Source organism: Salmo trutta, chromosome 27 (assembly GCF_901001165.1).
Source record: "Salmo trutta chromosome 27, fSalTru1.1, whole genome shotgun sequence".
NCBI lineage: Eukaryota > Metazoa > Chordata > Actinopteri > Salmoniformes > Salmonidae > Salmo > Salmo trutta.
In genome coordinates this window covers 38,405,337-38,433,061 of record NC_042983.1, presented here as the reverse complement: position 1 = coordinate 38,433,061, position 27,725 = coordinate 38,405,337, and the positions used below count along the sequence as shown (strand labels likewise).

The following is a 27,725-nucleotide window of genomic DNA, read 5'->3' as shown; positions in this document are numbered from 1 at the left end:
ATCAAGGAAACACCACACTGTACATCAAGGAAACACCACACTGTACATCAAGGAAACATCACACTGTACATCAAGGAAACACCACACTGTACATCAAGGAAACATCACACTGTACATCAAGGAAACATCACACTGTACATCAAGGAAACATCACACTGTACATCAAGGAAACACCCTACTGTACATCAAGGAAACACCCTACTGTACATCAAAGAAACACCACACTGTACATCAAGTAAACACCACACTGTACATCAAGTAACACTATACTGAACATTAAGGAAACTTGGACATTTTCAGCTTCCAGGGAATGTGTGCAGATCCATGCGACATAGATAGGGCTGTGCATGATCATGCTAAAACATGAGGATGTCAGCGAATGAATGGGACAACAATGGACCTCAGGATCTCATCACGGTATCTCTGTGCATTTAAATTGCCATCGATAAAATGCAATTGTATTTGTTGTCCATAGCTTATGCCCATACCATAACCCCACCGCCACCATGGGGCACTCTGTTCACAACGTTGACATCAGCAAAGCGCTCACCCACACGAGGCCATTCACCTGGTCTGCGGTTGTGAGGCCGGTTGCCAAATTCTCTAAAATGATGTCATGGTAGAAAAATGAACATTCAATTCTCTGGCAACAGCTCTGGTGGACAATCCTGCAGTCAGCATGCCAATTGCACGGTCCCTCAAAACTTCAGACATCTGTGGCATTTTGTTGTGTGACAAAATTACACATTTTAAAGTGGCCTTTTATTGCCCCCCAGCACAAGGTGCACCTGTGTGATGATCATGGCATGCCTGGGTTCAGTCACAGCCTGGGTTCGAACCCGGGTCTGTAGTGGTAGACCGCTGTGTCACTCGGGAGGCAGGAACAGCAGTATTCTAATCATTAGAATGCCTATATCATAACTGCCATATCTGTATGTTAATTGGTTTGATGGTTCCTTCCTGTCACCCACAACTTGATCCCCCATCAACTGACTCAATAACCTGATCTCAGATCAGTTTGAGTTTGCTATACAGATACGGGATCAGACTACTGAATCAATAACCTGATCTCAGATCAGTTTGAGTTTGCTATACAGATACGGGATCAGACTACTGAATCAATAACCTGATCTCAGATCAGTTTGAGTTTGCTATACAGATATGGGATCAGACTACTGAATCAATAACCTGATCTCAGATCAGTTTGAGTTTGCTATACAGATATGGGATCAGACTACTGAATCAATAACCTGATCTCAGATCAGTTTGAGTTTGCTATACAGATATGGGATCAGACTACTGAATCAATAACCTGATCTCAGATCAGTTTGAGTTTGCTATACAGATATGGGATCAGACTACTGAATCAATAACCTGATCCCAGATCAGTTTGAGTTTGCTATACAGATATGGGATCAGACTACTGAATCAATAACCTGATCCCAGATCAGTTTGAGTTTGCTATACAGATATGGGATCAGACTACTGAATCAATAACCTGATCCCAGATCAGTTTGAGTTTGCTATACAGATATGGGATCAGACTATTGAATCAACGCTGTATTGATGACTTACGTCTAAATGTGGTGAAAATCTTACATGTGACATATAACTGATTCCTATTCTATTATCCATCAGCAGTCCAGTATGTCTTTTTTTCTCTCATAAACTTTGCCCTCGTTTTCCTGTAATGCAGAAAGCTTTCCATAGCTGTGCTCTTCCCTGAGAGGCCCCTGAGTGTGGCCCTGACAAATGATCTTGTGCTCAGATGTACTGTAGTGTTCCTGACAGCTTGACTGAGGGCTTCTTTGTACTGGCTCTCCCCTGAGACGACGAGGGTCCGGAGACATCAGGAGGAACGTTAAATAGAACAGATTAGCTGTTCAACACTGCCAATGTTGTTATGTCACTGCCTTGACTTACTGTGTATTTGTTCCGTAGGTATGTGTAAGTTTGGAAATGCAGTAGCCAGTAGTCTAGAAAGAGCATATGTATTGTATTGTATTGTATTGTATTGTATTGTATTGTATTGTACCGTCACTGCCAATTATTTTCTCTCTTACCAATGTTTTTTATGTTTTATTAATTTACAAGGTTGTAAGTCATATGGGGCGGCAAGTAGCCTAGTGGTTTGAGCGTTGGTCCTCAAGTCCCTCGCAACGATTATTTTACTATCTGACTGTACATTTTAGGCCTGTGTTTCTTTCAGTGTAAAGTTGCATAAAACCACAGTAGCATGGTCAATATTTGCTTGGACTCTACACTTGATTCTGAGTTTTCTAGCATATAGTCAATGTGGATATCAAATATCACCACAACTGCACATGACTGAGGGAGTCATCTTCGTGGAATTTGGGAGGAGGATGTCTAGCGACGAAGAAGCTCCATCCGTATTTTAGATGGCTATAGCACTGCTGTTGGTCTAGTGTCTGATTCTGTTTTTTCATGTCCAATCAAGCTGAACTGACGAAGCGTGAAAAGCATGTGAAAGAAGAAAATTAAGAAGGCCTCTTTTTCCCTGCTGTGGCAAAACCTCATTATTCCTCAAGCCCCTCTGTCTGAAAAGGGAGGTATTCCTTGGTGGAGATTACAATCTCCTCCCTCTTCAGTGAGCCTCCAGCATGTGAGAGAGTTTTGTGTACCGCCTCCCTCCATTCGCTCACTGGCCCTTTCATTCTCTCTCTCCCTCATTCCCTCTCTCTCTCCTCTCCAGCGCTGGTCATCCCCTCGCTCCTTCCTCTCCAGCACTGGTTGCACCAGATCCTACTTAAAGAGCTACTCTTCTCTCTTGTTTATTGACTGAGATTTACCCCAAATAACCCTGCAAAGGCCAAGAAATGACTCCCTAAGGAAGGTATCCCAAAGTTTAAAGGTACAGTAGCAACTCTCTTCACACTTTTTAAAATGTGTTTATCTGACTGAACCACTGGCTGTGTGCTACTGTTGACTCATTACTCACTACTGATTAGTCACTATGTGGCAGTTCACTATTGGTTGCTTTCTATTAGTTACTCACTATCTGGCAGCTCAGACTGAACAAAAGCTTTCTGTGCTTCCACATGTGGCATTACTAAAGCAGTGGAGTTTTGCTTCCTTCAGTTCTATGCTGTTTCATAGTAGCCTGAGCAATGTAGCCAACCTGGACTCAGGGGTAGACGTAACATAGTAAAAGTAAATCAAGAAAACTAAAATTTGTATGATATGTTAGGTTTACGTTGGTATGTCTTAATTTTTGAATGTGCATCATCCATTTGGTATGTCCTGTTGCGAATTACAATTTGTACAATATGTTACGAATTTGCAAAACGTATGAAATGCCACGGATTTAAAATAGTTGTGACTAACATTATCTGGGTTGCTAACGTTAGCTAGGCTAGGACTAAGGTTAAGGTTCGAACATGCAACCTTTGCATTGCTAGACGTTCGTTATATGTAACCGTCTGTCTTATGTAACCATACCAAAGATAACATATTATGCTAATTTCAGGGTCCCGGATTTAAATTGACTGTGTTACGTCTAGTCTATGAGACCAGGCTGGCTCCTACACTACAACAGCTACTACATAAAGAACTTGTCTGTATTCCTTATATTTTCAGTTCAGATTTATTCATCTTTATTTTATATATTTTGTATACGTACATACAGTATATATCACAGATGTTCACCTAAAACTGAAATCTAAAAGTAAATTATTGTTGATCAGATCGATGGCAATAGATAGATGACTTTCTTTAGGTTATATGACTTACTTTCTGTTAAAATATTATCCAATCCATGTCATTTGATGTTGCTTTTGTGAAAGTTCCCATTTCTTTCTGCTCATTCCCACTTTCCCCTTGAGAGTTTAATTTGTGATTATCATTGGAACGTGTAGGTCTACATACTGTACAGTTTTTGAGGTTTTAGTTGTCTGATACTTAATAGTGATTTTTCAATGGATCATTATGGTACATTTCCACTGGCAGGCTTTGCACTAGGTTTTGGTCCAGAGATTGTGGTTGGTAAGTGTGATGATTTGGGATGGTTGCTGGTTCGAATACCTGAGCTGATAAGGTAAAAATCTGTGGACGTGCCTTAACCCTAATTTGTTCCAGGGGTGACTGACCCAGTAAAACAATGCATTTCACTGCACCTATCTGGTGTATGTGACAATAAAACATTAATTAAACAAATAGATATAATAGCCCTCTTCTTCTCTCACATTTTCCACCCTCCTTCCCTCCCCAGATTGTCTCATCTCAGCTCTAAGACCAGTGTGGGGAGCCGGACACAGAATCAGGATCTATAGATCCTCACGGGTGCTGGGATTTAGTGGTACCAGCAACTATGACCAAGAGCAACGGGGAGAACCCGCAGGCCCGAAGCCGAGTCAGACAGATCCGCGATGGCCTCCAGTCCCGTTCCCTGAAGGCTGTGCAGAGGGTGGAGAGTGTCACTAAGGATGATGTCAAGGCTTTCTTCCGCAGAAACGCCTTTGTGATCTTCACTGTCGCTGCGGTCATCATTGGTAAGTGTTGTGTCTTTTAGCCTTTTAGCTTGAGAAATGAGAAAGGGCCAGGAAGAACAGAGTTGGTATTCATTTCCTCATATTCCTCATCCTATCTCTCTCTCTCTCTCTCTCTCTCTTACACATGCACTCACAAATACACACACAAATACACACACAAATACACACACACACACACACACACACACACACACACACACACACACACACACACACACACACACACACACACACACACACAAACAAATTATTAGATTTCCTTAACATTTTTTTGATAATGCATTGTGTTGAAGGTTGGTATCCACTAAGAATCAATGTTTTCATATTCTCCTTCTCACATCATACAAAATGGGGACAATTTGGTCATTTGATTGATAATCTGCTGTGTCACCAGTGCATCTGATAGCAGTGTAACTTCCCACCATGCCTTCATGCTCCCAGGGAAGAATAATGGCGAGTCAGATGAAGTGAGTGGAGGAACCCTTCCCTAACCTCTAACCTCTGCCCTTTGACCCCTTAGCCTATCCCAGCAGGATCATAGCCGGGAAAAAGCTCTGTGATAGAATTCCACACACAGCCCCCAGAGAAAGGGTCAATTGAAGTGCCTGCCCCTCCTTTCCTGAACTCTAACCCTGCCACCTGGAGTCATGTTGAAATTAGGATCACACTAATAGAGTGGCCCAAATGGCACCATATACCTTATATTGTGCACTACGACTATAGGCTCTGGTCAAAAGTAGTGCACTATATAGGCATAATAGGGTGCCATTTGGGACACACACTCAACTTCTGTTAGGAGTTTTCGAACAAAGGGAACCTTTTTCAATTCCTTATACATTGAGTGGACAAAACATTAGGAACTGTTCTTTCCATGATATAGACTGACCAGATGAATCCAGGTGAAAGCTAGGATCCCTTATTGATGTTAAATCCACTTTAATCAGTGTAAATGAAGAGGAGGAGACAGGTTAAAGAAGGATTTTTAAGCCTTGAGACAATTGAGACGGATTGTGCATGTGTGCCATTCAGAGGGTGAATGGGCAAGACAAAACATGTAAGTGCCTTTGAACGAGGTATGGTAGTAGGTGCCAGGCACACTGGTTTGAGCGTGTCAAGAACTGCAACACTGCTGGGTTTTTCACGCTCAACAGTTTCCCGTGTTTATCAAGAATGGTCGACCACCAAAACGACATCCAGCCAACTTGACACAACTGTGGGAAGCATTGGAGTCAACATGGGCCATCATCCTCGTGGATCTCTTATGACACGTTGTAGAGTCCATGTCCCGATGAATTGAGACTGTTCTTAAGGAAAAAGAGGGTGCAACTCAATATTAGGAAGGTGTTCCTAATGTTTTGTACACTCAGTGTAGATCTCTTTAATGAGATATAAATCTGTGGGATTATTGTGGATGGATAATTGCATGGATCTGTTCCAGTCAGACTATAATATAGTCTGTGGTTGTTTATTTTATTTGACAGGTATAGGGCTGGGATTTGCCCTGCGGCCATACAAGATGACCTACCGCGAGGTGAAGTATTTCTCATTTCCTGGAGAGCTGCTGATGAGGATGCTGCAGATGCTGGTGCTTCCCTTGCTGGTGTCCAGTCTCATCACAGGTTAGACGAGGAACCACCTGTTCCACCACACCACACTGGAGTTGGGTGAAGTTACCCCTAGACGCTGATCATGGGTCAGTTTAGTTCCCCCCCCCCCCCCCCCACTAATGGTTTAGGTTTTGTTTGGTGAAGGGGAAGCTGATCCTAGAGCTGTACTCCATCCAGGAGCATGCCCGCTGCTCATACCGTGGCTTTAACTCCACCAACATTGTCTATGCTGTTGAGATACTACTGCTGAGAACATGAATGGTTTTAGCTGGACAAGTAGCTATAAGAAATGAACTTCTACTACGGCCCTAAAAACACAGATGAAAAGTTCCCTCATCAATCTACACATAATACCCCATAACGACATCACAATACCCCATAATGACATCACAATACCCCATAATGACATCACAATACCCCATAATGGCAAAGCAAAAACAGGTTTTTAGAAAATTGTGTTAATTTATTAAAAATAAAAACATATCACATTTACAGTGATTATAGCCTTGAGTCTTCTTGGGTATGACGTTACAAGCTTGGCACACCTGTATTTGGGGAGTTTCTCCCATTCTTCTCTGCAGAGCTCCTCGAGATCTGTCAGGTTGGACAGTAGACTATAGGTTGGACAGGCTGTAATGTAACAAAATGTGGAAAAAGGGAAGGGGTCTGAATACTTTCTGAATGCACTGTAGCCTTTAGATGAGACCACTTTTCCAACTCTTAACTAATACAATATTACACTGAACAAAAATATAAATGCATCATGTAAATTGTTGGTCCCATGTTTAATGAGCTGAAATCGAAAAATCGCAGAAATGTTCCATACGCACAAAAAGCTTATTTCTCTAATTTGTGCACAACTTGTTTACATCTCTGTTAGTGAGCATTTCTCCTTTGCCAAGATAATCCATCCACCTGACAGATGTGGCATATCAAGAAGCTGATTAAACAGCATGATCATTACACAGGTGCACCTTGTGCTGGGGGTCAATAAAGGGCCACTCTAAAATGTGCAGTTTTGTCACACAACACAATGCCACAGATGTGTCAAGATATGAGGGAGTGTGCAAATGGCATGCTGACTGCAGGAATGTCCACCAGAGCTGATTCCAGAGAATTGAATGTTGATTTCTCTACCATAAGCTGCCTACAATGTAGTTTTAGAGAATTTGGCAGCATGTCCAACCGGCCTCACGCCAGCCATGGGCCTCCACATCGGGCTTCTTCACCTGCGGAATCGTCATTGGGCGGGTACATACTCTGATTGGCTGATTCTGGGTACCCAGTGGGTAACTTCTCACGTCACCCCGCTCCTCCGCACACTCCACTGGCTTCCAGTTGTAGCTCGCATCTGCTACAAGACCATGGTGTTTGCCTACGGAGCTGTGAGGGGAACGGCACCTCCGTACCTTCAGGCTCTGATCAGTCCCTACACCCAAACAAGGGCACTGCGTTCATCCACCTCTGGCCTGCTCGCCTCCCTACCTCTGCGGAAGCACAGTTCCCGCTCAGCCCAGTCAAAACTGTTCGCTGCTCTGGCACCCCAATGGTGGAACAAGCTCCCTCACGACGCCAGGACAGCGGAGTCAATCACCACCTTCCGGAGACACCTGAAACCCCACCTCTTTAAGGAATACCTGGGATAGGATAAAGTAATCCTTCTAACCCCCCCCCTCCAAAAAAAAGATATAGATGTACTATTGTAAAGTGGTTGTTCCACTGGATATCATAAGGTGAAGGCACCAATTTGTAAGTCGCTCTGGATAAGAGCGTCTGCTAAATGACTTAAATGTAATGTAAATGTAAGCCTATTCCCTCCAAGGACCACTCATGGCTGCACCCCTGCCCTGTCATGTGAAATCTATAGATTAGGATTTTCCTCATATGAACTTTATCTCAGTAAAATCTTTGAAATTGTTGCGTTTATATTGGTGTTCAGTATATATTGATAGATATTGTTATGTGATTTAGGTGAACACTTTCTTTGCTGTTTCTTGACTTTACCATGTACCTCTGAGGTCACGTCCTAATGGCACCCTATTCCCTATATAATGAACTTCTTTTGATCAGGCGAAGTACACTATTTAGGGGAATAAGGTGGTATTTAGGACCTAACCTGAGAGCAAACAGTTTTCCATGTTTGCCAGTGCATGTTTTTTGGGGTCCAGTTGTGCTTCTAAATGACCTTACAGGACGGTCATGTTCCAAAGACAGATATTTGTATTTCTCTGTCCCAATTCTTATCCAATGTACAAAGTCAAACCAAAACATCAGTGATGTTTCCGGACGGGCTCGTCCCTGGTCGTGTCTGCTTGTTTGTATTTGACAGGAAGTGGGCGTTATGCATGTGGCCTCTGAGTGGTTGCTCACAGTGAGTGACAGAGAGTTGGCCTAGTTCCCTTGAAGTCCTCTTGGCCTATAATAACACGCTTTGTACCGTGCAGCTCTTCATTAACATATCCTCTGAGCTAATGTCACATGATACATGATAGTAAACAAAGCTCTGTGTTTTCAGACCATAGCTCTTCATGAAATCCCTGCAGTATGTACAGTGGTGTAAAGTACTTAAGTAAAAATACTTTAAAGTACTACTTTTACTTCACTACATTCCTGAAGAAAACAATGTAATTTCTACTCCATACATTTTCCCTGACACCCAAAAGTACTCGTTACATTTTGAACGCTTAGCAGGATCGGAAAATTGCCTAATTCACGCACTTATCAAGAGAACATCCCTTGTCATCCCTACTGCCCCTGATCTGTTGGACTAACAAAACACATGCTTAATTTGAAAATGTACGTACTATGAAGGTGATATGTGGCTGTCCCACCTAGCTATCTGAAAATGAATGCATTATCTGTAAGTCACTCTGGATAAGAGCATCTGCTAAATGATTAAAATGTCAAATAGAATAATAGTGTGAAGTGGTGAAAATGATGATAATTCCCTTTTAGTGTAAGAGCTGTTTAAAAAGACTGGTGTGATGGAGTGTTGGCCTTCCTGGTGACGTCACCAGGCAGTCAATTAGTTAATAAACCAATAAGAAAGAGAGTTTCAAACCACTCAGCCAACAACAAGTAGTTTTCAGTTTTCCCCTCCCCAATCAGACCACTCCCAGTCAGTCCTTGCAAAAAGCTATTTTTGTTCATTTTTGACCATTTAAATTGAAAGCAATCACGCTAAGGTACTTAATTGTTACCCAGAAATGATTTGATATTGAGATAAAAACGGCTGCATTGGATCTTTAATCAATGCATTTGTAGGTACATCTGCACAGTATGTTTGTTAGCTAGCCAGCCAGACTGTAATTTAATAGGATCTGTGTTCAGACTGAGCTCTGGGATGTTGTGGTATCGAGCATAAACCTTCCAGGTTTCAGATCTGTTTTGGGGAAGTAAAGATAGGTGATTGAGTGTTGTTACAGATGAACAGATGGAGAGAGCGTAATGAAGGTGAAGAGTGAACTGAACAAGAGTTGTTGTGAGACTAGGTGGTGCTGCTCCTGTGTGGTCGCGGGTCTCTTCACCCAACAGGAGCTTCCGACTCGGGTCGAGTAGGGTCAAGGGTCACAGTGGCCATGCAGAGACAGCCTGGAGAGACAAAGCAGCCTTTCTCTCACCTCATGAAAAGAAACTCTTCCAGTAAGATATTTTGTGACTATGTTTCCCAAAAAAAGCATTTCACACTTTAAAAACGTGAGGGGGAGGTTTTTCCCCCCATTTTTACTGGTGGCAATTTAATCTATAATTCAGAATTTGACAATGGAGGAAAGATCCATTGAAAGTGAAAGGAAATGTTTGGGTCTCGTTGATACTGCGAACTTTGTAGACTAAAGTAAACCCCCAAAAACAGTGAAGAAGAGAATAACTTTATTAAGGAGCATAATGGGAAATTATTGTCTGGAAATATATAATCTAATCAGTATTATTAGATCTGTGAAAGTGTTTCCTCATCTAGCATACTGTGTTAAACAGCTGTAGGAAACATTACGTTGGTCATTGGCTCATAAAACCGCTGCAGGGTTTGATTTACACTATGAAATGGGAAACTCTTGTTGCCTGACTACATTGGAGTCTATGGTTAGAGAATGACATCGATGTTGACATTGGGTTGCTGCCACATTGGGACTTGAAATAAACACTTTGATTCAGACTACGACATATAGAGAATGTAGGGACATTTTTTGGGATCCCATCAAATGCAAACATGGTAGTGATAAAATGGATGGATATTGTTGAGCTTGGCTAATATGACTTCTAATGGTACAAAATATGTTACATGCAACTTCGGATTGCAACATTGTAAGAAGAGAGAAACATTTAAATATATTGTGTCATACAACATTTAAAGGGTTTGACACTTTTATACAGAACAAAAACATAAACGCAACATGTAAAGTGTTGATCCCATTTTTCACTAGCTGAAATAATCTGAGAAATGTTCCATATGCACAAAAAGCTTATTTCTCTCAAATTTTGTGGACAATTTTATTTTTTATTTTTTACATCCTTGTTAGTGAGCAGTTCTCCTAATATAATCCATTCACCTGACAGGTGTGGCTTATAAAGAAGCTGATTAAACAGCATGATCATTACACAGGTGCACCTTGTGCTGGGGACAATAAAGCCACTCTAAAATGTGCAGTTTTGTCACACAACACAATGCCAGAAAGTCTCAAGTTTTGAGAGAGTGCGCAATTGGCATGCTGACTGCAGGAATGTCAACCAGAGTTGTTGCCAGAGAATTTAATGTTAATTTCTCTACCATAAGCCGCCTCCAATGTTGTTTTAGAGAATTTGGCAGTATGTCCAACCGGCCTCACAACCGCAGACCACATGTAACCACGCCAGCCGTGGACCTCCACATCTGGCTTCTTCACCTGTGGGATCGTCTGAGACCAACTACTCAGACAGCTGATGAAACTGTGGGTTTGCACAACCAAAACATTTCTGCACAAACTGTCAGAAACCGTCTCAGGGAAGCTCATCTGTGTGCTCATCGTCCTCACCAGGGTCTTGACCTGACTGCAGTTTGGCGTCGTAACTGACTTCAGTGGGCAGATACTCACCTTCGATGGCCACTGGACAAGTGTGTTCTTCACGGATGAATTCCGGTTTCAACTGTACCGGACAGATAGCAGACAGAGCGTATGGTGTCGGGTGGGCGAGCGGTTTGCTGACGTCAACGTTGTGAACAGACTGCCCCATGGTGGCGGTGGGGTTATGTTATGAGCAGGCATAAGCTATGGAGAACGAACACAATTGCATTTTATCAATGGAAATTTGAATGCACAGAGATACCGTGATGATACCGTGATGAGATCCTGAGGCCCATTGTCATGCCATTCATACACCACAATCACATCATGTTTCAGCATGATAGTGCACGGCCCCATGTCACAAGGATCGATACACAATTCCTGGAAGCTGAAAATGGCCCGTTTCTTCCATGGTCTGTATACTCACCAGACATGTCACCCATTGAGCATGTATGCAATGATCTCGATCGACATGTACAACAGCGTGTTCCATTTCCTGCCAATATCCATATGTTGTTTAGTGTATATCCCAATATGTTACTGTTAAATTGTACTGTAATATCTAGATGATTTCTGACATTGCCTGTCCTCCAAAGTATTTTGTTTGTTCCAAGTTATTAGATGGGAGAGAGAGACGGAGGTAGAGAGAGAGAGAGACGGAGGTAGAGAGAGAGAAAGAGACGGCGGTAGAGAGAGGGAGAGATGGAGGTAGAGAGAGAGAGGTCTGGGGTCCGCTCACCAACCAAGAATTCACAAACACCAAATTGAGACTGCATGCAGAATTCTGCAAAAATATCCTCTGTGTACAACGTAAAACACCAAATAATGAGTCAGATAATGCATGCAGAGCAGAATTAGACCGATACTCGCTAATTATAAAAATCCAGAACAGAGCCATAAAATTCTACAATCACCTTAAAGGAAACGATTCCCAAACCTTCCATAACAAAGCCATCACCTACAGAGAGATGAACCTGGAGAAGAGTCCCCTAAGCAAGCTGGTCCTGGGGCTCTGTTCACAAACACAAACACACCCCACAGAGCCCCAGGACAGCAACACAATTAGACCCAACCAAATCATGAGAAAACAAAAAGATAATTACTTGACACATTGAAAAGAATCAACAAAAAAACAGAGCAAACTAGAATGCTATTTGGCCCTAAACAGAGAGTACACAGTGGCAGAATACCTGACCACTGTGACTGACCCAAACTTAAGGAAAGCTTTGACTATGTACAGACTCAGTGAACATTGCTATTGAGAAAGTAGGCAGACCGTCGTAGGCAGACCTGGCTCTCAAGAGAAGACACTGCCCACAAAACGGGGTGGAAACTGAGCGGCACTTCCTAACCTTCTGACCATATTAGAGACACATATTTCCCTCCGATTACATAGATCCACAAAGAATTCAAAAACAAACCCAATTTTGACAAACTCCCATATCTACTGGGTGAAATACCACAGTGTGCCATCACAGCAGCAAGATTTGTGACCTTTTGCCACAAGAAAAGGGCAACCAGTGAAGAACAAACACCATTGTAAATACAACCCATATTTATGCTTATTTATTTTCCCTTTTGTACTTTAACCATTTGCACATCGTTACGACACTGTATATTGACATAATATGACATTTGAAATGTCTTTATTCTTTTGGAACTTCTGTGAGTGTAATGTTTACTGTACATTTTTTATTGTTTATTTCACTTTTGTTTATTATGCACTTCACTTGCTTTGGCAATGTTAACATATGTTTCCCATGCCAATAAAGCCCTTACATTGAAATTGAATTGAGAGAGAGAGAGGGAGAGAGAGACAGAGGTAGAGAGAGAGGCCTCTGTCGTTTACTCCCTCTTTACGTCAGCTGCTCTAATTACTGCTATGTGTGGTCTGCTTGTGGCGAGGGCCCTCATGGCTCTCCCTCCTTGTCCTCTTACTACACATAAAACACTGCATTTCCTTCCGTTGCTTTCTAGAAGAGAAAAAAACATATTGTGGTCAGGCATTTCATGACCCCACATAAGAGGGAAGTGCAGGGGTTTAGAGGGTGGGTGGGTGGGTGGATGGGGAAATAGGGTGTGGGGCCGTGGAGGTTATACAAGAGGTGTGTGGTGGGGCCTCTGCTCACATGAACCCACTCGTTAGTTCTAGCCCATGGCTAAATCAGGCTAATCCGTTTTTTACACTAACTCAGTGTATTCAGAAAGTATTCAGAACTTTTGACTTTTTCCACATTTTGTTACGTTACAGCCGTATTCTAAAATAGATGAAATAGTTTTATTTCCCTCATCAATCTACATACAATACCCCATAATGACAAAGCAAAAACAGGTTTTTTGAAATGTTTGCAAATGTATTCAAAATAAAAAACTGAAATACCTTGTTTTTTGTTTGTCATTATGGGGTATTGATGAGGGGGGAAAAACAATTGATCAATTTTATAATAAAGCTGTAATGTAACAAAATGTGGAAAAAGTCAATGGGTCTGAATACTTTCTGAATACACTGTGCCTCTGTTTTGCTCATCTGGATGTATGTCTAATCTCTCATTTTAAAGTAAACACCCCACTGTTGATGCACAGTTGGCAATGTAGGCCTAAACAGTGCCTTGATTGGCACAATCAGTTGTCTTCAAGATGTTTTTGCCATAAAAAAATTGTCATACAAATCACTGTTCATAAAAGGTCTAAGTCAATATAGAACATCAGACAGACAATCTGCATTTGCACCAGTTCAATAAATGAAGGAACCCTGCAGGGAACTTCAACTTCAGACAGGCTTCAAATAAATAGTTCACTTTTGTCTGTTGTGCTAATGCCAGAGATCTGGGTTTGCGTCCCAAAAGGCACCCTATTCCCTATATAGTGCACTACTTTTAAGTGAATAAAGTACCATTTAGGACAGAACCTATACAGAGTTAATGGCCTCATGCTCATTGTCCGGGACCTATAGGAATTGAATAGGTATTGTGCTGGATGGCTGTGAATTTTAGTTGGCATAGCTCTAACATCACAATGTCTCCTCTACACTCCTCTCCTCTAGAACTCTTAGAATAACCCTTCTGGTTCCATTTATAACCCTTTTGAGTTCCACATAGAACCCTTTACATAGAGTGTTCTACATGGAACCCAAAAGAGTTCTACCTGGAACCACAAATTATTCTTCCTGCAACCAAAAAGGGTCTTCCTATGGGGACAGCTGAAGAACCCTGTTGGAACCCATTTCCTAAGGGTGTACAGCACTTTGGTTTAATGAACATTCTCTGTATGAGAAAGTAATTATTTCACTCTAAAGGATGAAAATGCGGTGGCTGCATTTCTTGTTGCCAAAGTGACGGGGGAGAATCAATGTAGCTGTGCAAGCTAGACTAAGTCAACAACTTTTCCCAGGGTTGTCCGAAAGGGAAAAGAGGGGGGGGGGTAAAGAAAGAGAATTGCAGGCAATAAGATAAAGGGGTAGAGCAGAGGAGAGAGAGTGGGACAGAGGGCCATGTAGGGGTCACACAGTGCACCTCTGAAAAGAACACATACATCACATCTCATTCACACAAAAGGCTGAACTGGGGGAATACCCCATAAGGACAGCTGACACTGAAAATATGTCGCTAACTAACGTCATTGCTAGTAAAGCAAGCTCATTGTCCCAGTATGTTTTCCTCCCCAGAATAACAATAAAAAAAATTCTCACTTTAACATCCTTTACATCCAGTCAAAGAGATTCAAACTCAGGTACAGTGACCCAGCTGAAGCAGTCCAGCCTGGAAGTTACAGCTAGTTTCAATTCCTGTGTGAGAAGAAGTCAGGGGAGAGTGGTGGGCTGTGTCCCAAATAGCACCCTATTCATTATAGAGGGAATAGGGAGCCATTTGGAACACAAACTTGGTGAGCATGACAGGTCTGGGATTGTCATCAAGTGTTTTCTCTATTCTCAGACTGACTCACCAGGCTGTCTTTTTGTCCCACCAGGCATTGCAGCATTGGACAGCCGTGCCTCTGGGAAGATGGGTATGCGGGCAGTAGTGTACTACATGACCACCACAGTCATCGCAGTCTTCATCGGCATCGTCATGGTGCTCATCATCCACCCTGGGAAGGGCTCCAAGGATGAATTCAAAAATCAGCAGAAAATTGAGCAGGTCAGCCCTGCTGACGCTTTCCTGGACCTCATCAGGTAGGCCATAATTATTGTTGTGTATTCAGGGTGGTGCCCTGACCGGGATTCAAACCCAGGTCCAGCGTTTGTCAACCCAACACCTTAACCGTTACGCCAAGAGATCTGAAATTTGCTGACGAGGTCACTTGGTGTTGGGTTAGAGTCGCAACTGTACATTATACTGTTTCCTGTTGCTGTTCTGTTGTTGTTTCCTGTTGCTGTTCTGCTGTTGTTTCCTGTTGCTATTCTGCTGTTGTTTCCTGTTGCTATTCTGCTGTTGTTTCCTGTTGCTGTTCTGCTGTTGTTTCCTGTTGCTGTTCTGTTGTTGTTTCCTGTTGCTGTTCTGTTGTTGTTTCCTGTTGCTGTTCTGTTGTTGTTTCCTGTTGCTGTTCTGTTGTTGTTTCCTGTTGCTGTTGTTTCCTGTTGCTATTCTGCTGTTGTTTCCTGTTGCTGTTCTGTTGTTGTTTCCTGTTGCTGTTCTGTTGTTGTTTCCTGTTGCTGTTCTGTTGTTGTTTCCTGTTGCTGTTCTGTTGTTGTTTCCTGTTGCTGTTCTGTTGTTGTTTCCTGTTGCTGTTCTGTTGTTGTTTCCTGTTGCTGTTCTGTTGTTGTTTCCTGTTGCTATTCTGCTGTTGTTTCCTGTTGCTGTTCTGTTGTTGTTTCCAGTTGCTGTTCTGTCTTTGCTTCCTGTTGCTGTTCTGTTGTTGTTTCCTGTTGCTGTTCTGTTGTTGTTTCCTGTTGCTGTTCTGTTGTTGTTTCCTGTTGCTGTTCTGTTGTTGCTTCCTGTTGCTGTTCTGTTTTTGCTTCCTGTTGCTGTTCTGTTGTTGTTTTCTGATTTTCTCTTACATTCACATGAATAATCAGTTTGTCATTGTAAAGGAAAATAAAAAGCAAGTACAATACTTTTTCAGTACTGAGATTTGATTGGTTTGTTTCTCTCTTCTAGAAACATGTTCCCTCCAAACATTGTGCAAGCTTGCACACAGCAGGTAAGTCCTTTTCTGTTCCAAAATGTAAACCTGGACCGTACATCGATCTCACTGACAGATTGGTACGAAGGGAACAATGTGAAACGCAGATCAGTGCCGTATCCAGATAGTATTAACGAAGCCTAGTAATACAACCCACAGGGGAATATCAAAGTCCACTGCTTATCGCAAATACACTGAGTATATCGGACATTAGGAACACCTCCCTCAGAACAGCATCAATTCATTGAAGCACGGACTCTACAAGGTGTCGAAAGCATTCCACAGGGATGCTGGCCCATGTTGACTCCAATGCTTCACACAGTTGTGTCAATTTGGCTGGATGTCCTTTGGGTGGTGGGCCATTGTTGATACACTGGTTAGTGTCAAAAACCCAACAGCGTTGCAGTTCTTGACACAAACCGGTGAACCTGGCACATACTATATCATACCCCTTTCAAAGGCACCTAAATAATTGTGTCTTGCCCATTCACCCCCTGAATGGCACACATACACAATCCATGTCTCAAGGCTTAGAAATCCTTCTTTAACCTGTCTCCTCCCCTTATTCTACACTGTTTGAAGTGGATTTAACAGTTGACATCAGAAAGGGATCATAGCTCTCACCTGGTCAGTCTGTCATGGAAATAGCAGGTGTTCTTAATGTTTTGTACACTCAGTGTACATGACATATTATACAATAATATATACCATTTAGCAGATGTTTTTATCCATAGAGACTTACAGTCATGCGTGCATACATTTATCATATCGGTGGTCCCAGGAATCAAACCCACTATCCTGGCATTGCAGGTGCCATGCTCAACCCACTGAGCTACAGAGGACCAGGTGTTGGTTTTTTCATTGTTAATCTGTTCATAGAAATCTACCTACCTGTATACAGTGGATTTGGAAAGTATTCAGACCCCTTGACTTTCCACATTTTATTACGTTACAGCCTTGTTCTAAAATGGATTTTTAAAAAATCCTAATCAATCTACACACAATACCACATATTGACAAAGCAAAAACGGGTTTTTAGACATTTTTGCTAATTTATTAAAAATAAAACTGAAATACCTTATTTACATAAGTATTCAGATCCTTTGCTATTAGACTCGAAATTGAGCTCAGGTGCATCCTGTTTCCATTGATAATCCTTGAGCTGTTTCTTCAACTTGATTGGAGTCCACCTGTGGTAAATTCAATTGATTGGACATGATTTGGAAAGGCACACACCTGTCTATATAAGGTCCCACGGTTGACAGTGCATGTCAGAGCAAAAACCAAGTTATGAGGTCGAAGGAATTGTTCGTAGAGCTCCGAGACAGGGTTGTGTCGAGGCACAGATCTGGGGAAGGTAACCAACATTTTTTAGCAGCATTGAAGGTCCAAGAACACAGTGGCCTCCATCATTCTTAAATGGAAGAAGTTTGTAACCACCAAGACTCTTCCTAGACCTGGCCACCTGGCCAAACAGAGCAATCAGGTAGAAGGGTCTTGGTCAGGGAGGTGACCAAGAATCCGATGGTCACTCTGACAGAGCTCCGGAGTTCCTCTGTGGAGATGAGAGAACCTTCCAGAAGGACAACCATCTCTGCAGTACTCCACCAATCAGTCCTTTATGGTAGAGTGTCTAGATGGAAGCCACTCCTCAGTAAAAGACACATGATAGCCCGCTTGGAGTTTTCCAAAAGGCACCTAAAGGACTGTCAGACCATGACAAATAAGATTCTCTGGTCTGATGAAACCAAGATTGAACTCTTTGGTTTGAATGCCAAGTATCACGTCTGGAGGAAACCACCTTCCCTACGGTGAAGCACGGTGGTGGCAGCATCATGCTGTGGGGATATTTTTCAGTGGCAGGGACTGGGAGACTAGTCAGGATCGAGGGAAAGATGAACTGAGCAAAGTACAGAGAGATCCTTGATGAAAACCTGCTCCAGAGCGCTCAGGACCTCAGACTGGGGCGAAGGTTAATCTTCCAACAGGACAATGATTCTAAGCACACAACCAAGACAACGCAGGAGTGGCTTAGGGACAAGACTATGAATGTCCTTGAGTGGCCTGGACTTGAGCCCGATCGAACATCTCTAGAGAGACCTGAAAATAGATGTGCAGCGACGCTCCCCATCCAACCTGACAGAGCTTGAGGAGATCTGCAGAGAAGAATTGTAGAAACTCCCCAAATACAGTTGTGCCAAGGGTCATGACGTGCCCTTGAGGGAAGGATCATAGGCCCCTCTCTCTCTCTCTCCACAGTTTTATGATGGTCATAAATACCTGCAGGAAAACTCTCTCTCTCCCACTCTCAGCAATGGAAGTTAAATCCCTTTGTTACCACAGGGAGAGACGTTGCAGAACAGTAAACAGTATTTCTGTATTCCAAACATTTGGAATGGTCCATGGGTATTTAACAATCCTGTCGAATTTGGTAATAATTTGTGATGTAACTAAAGACGGTTAAACAACATAACTGTATCTCTGACTGTATATATTTACCCGTTATCAGACTCACATCCAAATGTAGAGGAACGTATATGATTAAATATGAAACTATTTGTGAGAAGATGTAATGCGATGTTAGCCTTCTAAATGAGATCATTTTTTTCATATGAAGTCTTAACCAAGTCAGTGGCCACGCCCACATGAGCACAGCAATTACATTGGCGTCTTAGAACGTCCCTTTTTCCCAGAGTGTATAAAACCCACTTCCAACAAAATGTACATTAGGCCAACGAGACCAACAGCATGAGCTGAGGCACGTAATGGCTAGAACTCTGAAACGTTCAACAGAGAAGAAGAAAATCTCTACAAAACTAAAGACTACACATTCACAGTCTGCAGCTGTATATGAAAAATAGTCTAGAAAACTCGACCGAAAACGAGAGGAGAACATTTCCCTATCAAACGACCATTGGTACGTCTCACGTATCCATTGTAACAGACAGACGCTACAACTACAAAGGATCTGGGGGACAAACCAGAGACTTTCTGTCGACTGACTCTCCAGCAGACTGACTGGCAATTTCAACAGAGAAACAACAAAGGCATACAATCGTAAATATGAAAAATTGCAATTATTTTAGAATGAGCGGCCATTCATGTGCAAAGTATTAGCATTATCAGCTCTGTGTACGATAGTGGAGTCGTTTGTTTTTTCTCCCGCTCTTTCTCACCTGCCCCTCCCTTTTCATTTGGTGTAACAAGTCGTCATATCGGTTTTGGCCACTAGTGACTTTTCATTGTATCATGTTTGTAACCAATGTATAACCTATCCTGTGTGTGTTTATGTACTTCTGTGTGATTATTTAGTTAGTTAGTAAATAAATAATTAAGCAATTGGTATATCACTGATTCATCATTTATGCTAGGGTTCGTGCTGATATCCAAGAGTTTGCGACATTCAGAATATGACTGATGAGGTAATAATACACTAATAAGTGACTGTAATCTATAAGATATGAAAATATCTGAGAGAGTTCAATTCTGGAAATAGTAACTCTTTAAACAACATTTTCCCGTGGTGTTTACATGATTAGTTTAATCATGTAATAATTACACATAGAGAATTGATTTGATAATTTAACAGTCTTCACATTAATGATAGTCCAAGACACTCTTGTAGCATCATACCCCAAAAAAACTGAAGGCTGTAATCGCTGCCAAAGGTGCTTCAAAAAAGTACTGAGAAAAGGGTCTGAATGTGATATTTCATTGTTTTTTGCAAAGTTTTTGCTTTGTCATTATGTGGTATTGTGTGTAGATTGATAAAGGGAAAAAACTATTTAATCCATTTTAAAATTAGGCTGTAACGTAACAAAATGTGGAAAAGCCAAGGGGTCTGAATACTTTCCGAATACACTATATACACTGAACAAAAATCAATAAAGCTTTGCACCTTTGCCCTACAGTTTAAAACGCAGTACGGAAAGAGAGTGGTCCATGTGAAGATGACGGTGAACGATACCAGCTTCGTCTTGAACGGGACCAAGGAGCAGCATATCATGCGGGAGGAAGTGATCCCCATCCCGGGGCAGGTGAACGGAGTCAATGCCCTGGGTCTGGTCGTGTTCTCCATATGCTTCGGTCTCATCATTGGCAGCATGAAGGAGCAGGGCAAGCCCCTCAAGGACTTCTTTGTCTGTCTCAACGAGGCTATCATGAGACTGGTGGCCATTATCATGTGGTGCGTGGTGTAGTGTTAGGCATGGTTTGAATTAGGTTTAGGGCGAAGTTGCCCGTAGACATTGATCTTGGTTCAGTTTTAGGATTGTGGGACTGGAAGCTTATCCTAAATCTGTACCTAGGGGAAACCTCACCCCGGAGCGTTCAAATTACAAGGTGGCTGGGAATTACATGGTGGCTGGGAATTACATGGTGGCTGGGAATTACAGGGTGGCTGGGAATTACAGGGTGGCTGGGAATTACAGGCTGGTTAGGAATTACAGGGTGGCTGGGAATTACAGGGTGGTTGGGAATTACAGGGTGGCTGGGAATTACAGGCTGGTTAGGAATTACAGGCCGGTTGGGAATTACAGGCTGGTTGGGAATTACAGGCTGTTTGGGAATTACAGGCTGGTTAGGAATTACAGGCTGGTTAGGAATTACAGGCTGGTTAGGAATTACAGGCCGGTTGGGAATTACAGGCTGGTTGGGAATTACAGGCTGGTTAGGAATTACAGGGTGGCTGGGAATTACAAGGTGGCTGGGAATTACAGGGTGGCTGGGAATTACAAGGTGGCTGGGAATTACAAGGTGGTTGGGAATTACAGGGTGGCTGGGAATTACAGGCTGGTTGGGAATTACAAGGTGGCTAGGAATTACAAGGTGGCTGGGAATTACAGGATGGCTGGGAATTACAGGGTGGCTGGGAATTACAGGATGGCTGGGAATTACAAGGTGGCTGGGAATTACAGAGTGGCTGGGAATTACAGGATGGCTGGGAATTACAGGGTGGCTGGGAATTACAGGATGGCTGGGAATTACAAGGTGGTTGGGAATTACAGGGTGGCTGGGAATTACAAGGTGGCTGGGAATTACAGGGTGGTTGGGAATTACAGGGTGGCTGGGAATTACAGGCTGGTTAGGAATTACAGGCTGGTTAGGAATTACAGGCTGGTTAGGAATTACAGGCTGGTTAGGAATTACAGGCCGGTTGGGAATTACAGGCTGGTTGGGAATTACAGGCTGGTTAGGAATTACAGGGTGGCTGGGAATTACAGGGTGGCTGGGAATTACATGGTGGCGGGGAATTACAAGGTGGCTGGGAATTACAGGGTGGCTGGGAATTACAAGGTGGCTGGGAATTACAAGGTGGTTGGGAATTACAGGGTGGCTGGGAATTACAGGCTGGTTGGGAATTACAAGGTGGCTAGGAATTACAAGGTGGCTGGGAATTACAGGGTGGCTGGGAATTAAAGAGTGGCTGGGAATTACAGGATGGCTGGGAATTACAGGGTGGCTGGGAATTACAGGATGGCTGGGAATTACAAGGTGGCTGGGAATTACAGAGTGGCTGGGAATTACAGGATGGCTGGGAATTACAAGGTGGCTGGGAATTACAGGGTGGCTGGGAAATAAAGCGTGGCTGGGAATTACAGGCTGGTTGGGAATTAAAGAGTGGCTGGGAATTACAGAGTGGCTGGGAAATAAAGCGTGGCTGGGAATTTAAATCTCAATGTACCGGTCTCTCACCCATTTAATGAACCTCTATATCTATCCAATCAAGAGAAAATACTTCAAAAAATAAGAAAAGTAGAACTTGGTGTTGTGTACTATGTGATAATGGAAGTGTGTTGATCTTGACGGTACCACAATAATGTGATGTAGCTAATTATCAGCACTCGCTTGTTATTGTGCGCCTAAATTTGACATTGGATTTAATTTGCATTTTTTTCTGCATCAGGTATGCACCCGTTGGTATCCTGTTTCTCATAGCTGGGAAGATAGTGGAGATGGATGACATCACAGAAACAGGCGGCCAGTTGGCCATGTACACTATAACAGTCATCATTGGCCTGTCTATCCATGCCTTCCTGGTACTGCCCACACTCTACTTTGTGATCACACGGAAGAATCCCTTTGTCTTCATCTGTGGAATCCTACAGGCTCTCATCACCGCATTGGGGACCTCATCTAGGTGAGTTGTCATGGTGACAGACAGTAGATCTGACTTTTCTGACTCCTAATGTCTCGTCTGTCTCTCTCTCTCGCCTCTCCTCCTGTTCACCCTCAGCTCAGCCACGTTGCCTATCACCTTTAAGTGTCTAGAGGAGAACAATGGGGTAGACAAGAGAGTGACACGCTTCGTGCTGCCAGTGGGCGCCACCATCAACATGGACGGCACCGCCTTGTACGAAGCTATCGCAGCTCTCTTCATAGCCCAGGTCAACAACATGGACATGAACTTTGGACAGATCCTCACTATAAGGTATGTCCATCCAGTCCATTAACCAAGCTCTTTGGGATGAATCATGACTTACACTTAGTCTCCCACTAACATCAATGCATCTTAACTTCATGGAAGTTAAGATATATTTTTCTGGGATTTAATAAGCTTCTGGGAAAAGGAGGAGCTGCAGAGGTTGGTTTCCTTGAAACTGAATGAGTCAAGGGTTTGTTAAGGATCGGTGTCCCTTCCACGGGACGGTTGAGCTAACGTAGGCTAATGCGATTAGCATGAGGTTGTAAATAACAAGAAAATTTCCCAGTACATAGACATATCTGATATTGGCAGAAAGCTTAAATTCTTGTTAATCTAACTGCAGTCCAATTTACAGTAGCTATTACAATGAAAGAATACCATGCTATTGTTTGAGGAGAGTGCGCAATTTTGAACATGAAAAGTTATTAATAAACAAATTAGGCTCATTTGGGCAATCTTGACACAATTTTTTTAACAGAAATGCAATGGTTCCTTTGATCAGTCTAACACTTTGCACATACACTGCTGCCATCTAGTGGCCAAAATCTAAATTGCACCTGGGCTAGAATAATACATTATGGCCTTTCTCTTGCATTTCAAAGATGATGGTACAAAACAGATACAAAATAACGATTGTTTTTTTCTTTGTATTATCTTTTGCCAGATCTATTGTGTTATATTCTCCTACATACCTTTCACATTTACACAAACTTCATAGTGTTTCCTTTCAAATGGTAACAAGAATATGCATGTCCTTGCTTCAGGGCCTGAGCTCCATGCAGTTAGATTTGGCTGTGTCATTTTAGGCAAAACATTTTAAAAAGTGATGTGTCCACAGAACTAGAATGACAGCTAGTGCGTTCATCTAATCCAATGTTTTCCAAACTCTGTCCTCAGGACCCCAAACAGTGCATGTTATTTTCATTACCTTTATTTAACTAGGCAAGTCAGTTAAGAACAAATTCTTATTTTCAATGACAGCCTAGGAACAGTGGGTTACCTGCCTTGTTCAGCGGCAGAACGACATATTTATTTTTTTACCTTATCAGCTCGGGGTTTTGATCTTGCAACTTTTCAGTTACTAGTACAACGCTTTAACCTCTAGGCTACCTGCCACCCCACTACACAGTAGATTCGTTTATTATTTGAATCAGCTGTGTAGTGCTAGGGAAAAAAACATGCACCCCTTGAGGACCGAGTTTGGCAAACCCTGATCTAATCTATTTCTTTTGTTGTGTCTCTCTGTCCTGTGGAATAGCATCACGGCCACAGCAGCAAGTATCGGTGCAGCTGGGATACCACAGGCTGGACTGGTCACCATGGTGATTGTGCTGACCTCTGTTGGACTGCCCACTGATGACATCACCCTCATCATTGCAGTGGATTGGTTCCTGTGAGTACAGTCTATTTTCTGTAACAATTATTTATAGTTTGACTGATATGATCATCTTCTAAAGAAGTTTGGATATTTACTGTGTGGACAGTGTCAGACACAGGGATGGAATTGAAGGATTTGGGATCCTGACCAGCTGGACTAGTAGACTACAGTTTCTACCAGCCCATGTGTTGTTCCTTGTTCCACTAGCCAAGTGTCCAAAATCTATGCCATGCCATATTTAAGAAGACAGAGTTCGGGCTATATTTTGGCATATTTTCTACTAGCCTGGTCTGAAAACTAGCCAGGGACTAACGGGTTAGTTTAATTTCCATCTCTGGACAGAAACCAAAGCCTTAGGGAAGACTCAGTCAGTATAGGTAGTGAGAGACTCCCTTCACATTCCATTCTCCCCAATCCATCTGTTTCTGATTCTATCGACATGTGATTCCTCTAGAGATCTCATGCATGGGATCTAGTGGCTGTGCGTTTCCACTTTTATTTTCTGAGGTTATATAAACATACCCATTGTGTTCAACGATAATCATAATATTGTTGTATATTATATATTTTGTATTGTAGATATGTAGAGGTGTAATAATGTTACATGTAGTATTTTATTTCATATGTAATGTAAGTGCTTTAATATATTTGGACCCCAGGTAGAATAGCTGCTGCCTTGACAGGAACTGATGGGCATCCCTAATAAATCCTATTAAATACAAATACTGTCCACCAGTTTGTGAAATGATACGTCTGGTTTCAGTTTGCCAAACCTCAAATTGAAAATAAACATTTTTTTTCTCTCTAAGAAATAGGCTGGCTAGTGCATGCCTTTGCAAAATGTCACACCAAAGTGTTGCCTCTGTGTAAACCTTGCCTTTTCTTTGGGGAGAAAAATATTTTTGAAAATGAGTCCCTTGTAGGAAAGCTGAAAGAGTAATATTCTGAGTGTTATATTCCCTTTCTGTACGGTATATTATCTCTAACAACTGGACTCCCTCCATTTTATACAGAGACAGGTTGCGTACCACCACTAACGTGCTGGGAGATTCCATTGGCACAGGTATTGTTGCGTATCTGTCTCGTCATGAGTTACAGTCCAAGGATGCGGAGATGGGGAACTCTGTGGTGGAGGAGAAAGACAAGAAATCATACCAGCTCATCGCCCACGAGAACGAGTATGAAAACGAGAAGCCTCCAGACAGTGAGACCAAGATGTAGGACCACAGTTTGACCACTGTGGTGTTTTTAATCCCATGGTAAAGGGAAGCAACCCATGTCAATCCTCAAAACACTACAAAAAACAACATTGTTTGTTTAGACCAAGAAGCTGAACCAAGAGTATGTACAGGATGTATTTTATTTGATCAAGAGTTCTGCAGCTGTTCGTGCTGATGAGATTTCATTGAATAACTTCTGCAGCCGTTCGTGCTGATTAGATTTCATTTAATCATTTCTTGATATTGATCTAATCAAGAAGATACAGTGGGGTCTGAAATCATTAAAACCGTTGATAAAAATCAGCAAAAATGACCGTATCAAATAAATAATTAAAATACTGAGTTATATTGTATGCACAAAAAAGGGAAGTTATATTATTTTATACTTATAGAATTGTGCGGAAAAATAGATTTTGTTTAAGAAGTCATGTATTCTTTTTTCAAAAAGGTAAGGGTCAAAATAATTGACACCCCTGTTTTCAATACCTTGTAAGGATAACTACACTGAGCCTTTTGATAAAAAAATGTAATGAGTTGGAGAACACATTGGGAGGGATCTTAATTAAAGACCCTTCCTCCATACAGAATCCTTACAGATCCTTGATATCATTCATCTGCGCTTATGGACTGACATGAAACCACCTGTGGTTTGAATTGAAGAGGGCAGTCCATAAGTGCAGACAAAGGGTATCAAGGACCTGGAAAGATTCTGTATGGAGGAATGGTCGAAGATACCAATGTGTTCTCCAATCTTATAACACATTTTAGAAAAATGCTCAGTGTCATTATTTTCGCAAGGTGAGGTAAAAAAAACAAATATTACTCGTTAAACAAAATCTATTTCTCTGAGCAATTGTATTAGTACAAAATAATATAATAAAAAAAAAGAAAATGGAGCATACAACATAGCTTAGTATTTTAATTATTTTAAACAGTATTTTTTGCTCATACTTGAGTAAAAGTAAAGATACCTTCGTAGAAAATGACTCAAGTAAAAGTGAAAGTCACCCAGTAAAATACTTCTTGAGTAAAAGTCTACAAGTATTTGGTTTTAAATATACTTAAGTATCGAAAGTTAAAGGAATTGCTAAATGTACTTAAGTATCAAAAGTAAAAGTATAGCTCGAATCCCCGAGCTGATAAGGTAAAGGCAGTTAACCCACTGTTCCTAGGCTGCCATTGTAAATAAGAATTTGTTCTTAACTGACTTGCCTAGTTAAATAAAGGTAAAAAATAATAATAATAAACCATTTCACATTCCTTACATTAAGAAATCCAGACGGCACAATTTTTTATTTTTTATTTTTTATTTTTATTGACGGATAGCCTGGGGCACACTCAGACATAATTTACAAACGAAGTGTTTGTGTTTAGTGAGTCCGCCAGATCAGAGGCAGTAGGGATGACCAGGGATGTTCTCTTGATAAGTGTGTGAATTGGACCATTTTCCTGTCAAAATGTAAAGAGTACTTTTGGGTATCAGGGAAAATGTATGGAGTATAAAAAGTACATTATTTTCTTTAGCAATGTAGTGAAGTAAAAGTAGGCAAAAATATAAATAGTAAAGTACAGATTCCCCCCCAAAACGACTTAAGTAGTACTTTAAAGTATTTTTTACTTAAGTACTTTACACCACTGATCTTTATGGGTGTCAACCATTTCAGACCCTACTGTAAATCAATGGGTTTAAGTGCCTAGTATGAATTACATACATAAAATGTTCAACTTCTGAATTAGATACCCTTCAAACAATAATGAGACATTAGGACATCCCCAGGATGTCACAAAATGGTCTCCTAACGTTGTCAGGACGTTGTGTCATGGTCCCCCCTGGAGGTTTTTGTCTAGTTTCCAGTTCGTCCCCTAAAGTTCGCAAAGAAATGTTCTCCCCTGTAGTTTATTACACATCACCCCCTGATCAGCATATCCTAAATCCAGAGGTTGTGAGTTAAAATTGAAGGTGGGGTCATATTGAAAAGTCAGTACGAAGTGATCATGTCAAATGTAATCATTGATTATAGATTTTTACACTATTTTAGATGAACAGCCTACCACTTGCCTTAAAACCGGCCATACCATTATATTACTTATAATGGTTTAGGACACATGGGACCATCACGTGACAAAAACTTCCAGGGGACCATGACACAACATCCCAAGAACGTTCAGGGGACCTTCAGGGGACCATGACACAACGTCCTAAAAACGTCCCCGGGACAAACTAAAGACCTATAGAAAGGTCCCCCAGAGAATGTGCCCTTGGGACCATCCCAAACCCTTAAGAGACCTAACCAGAACGTCACTGATTGTTCTCAGGAAGGCCCCTGTTTGCTGGGTAGGGAATAACTAATCATCCCTGCCACTCTTCTATACGATGCCTTTACCATACCCTTTGATGGTGTTTAAAGTTCAACAGTTTGACAGAGAT

The 27,725-nt window shown here is 41.9% G+C and overlaps 1 protein-coding gene across 1 annotated transcript; it reads left to right on the top strand.

Moving 5' to 3' along the window:
- Positions 1-2,342: 2,342 nt before the first annotated feature.
- LOC115165005 (excitatory amino acid transporter 1) lies at positions 2,343-26,166 on the top strand. Its single transcript, XM_029718002.1, has 10 exons — positions 2,343-2,872; positions 4,229-4,508; positions 5,990-6,127; positions 15,121-15,325; positions 16,251-16,293; positions 20,187-20,461; positions 22,181-22,414; positions 22,511-22,705; positions 23,958-24,092; positions 25,091-26,166. Exons 2-10 carry the CDS (start codon positions 4,328-4,330, stop codon positions 25,296-25,298), a joined length of 1,614 nt encoding a protein of 537 aa, XP_029573862.1. The 5' UTR covers positions 2,343-2,872; positions 4,229-4,327; the 3' UTR covers positions 25,299-26,166.
- Positions 26,167-27,725: the final 1,559 nt, after the last annotated feature.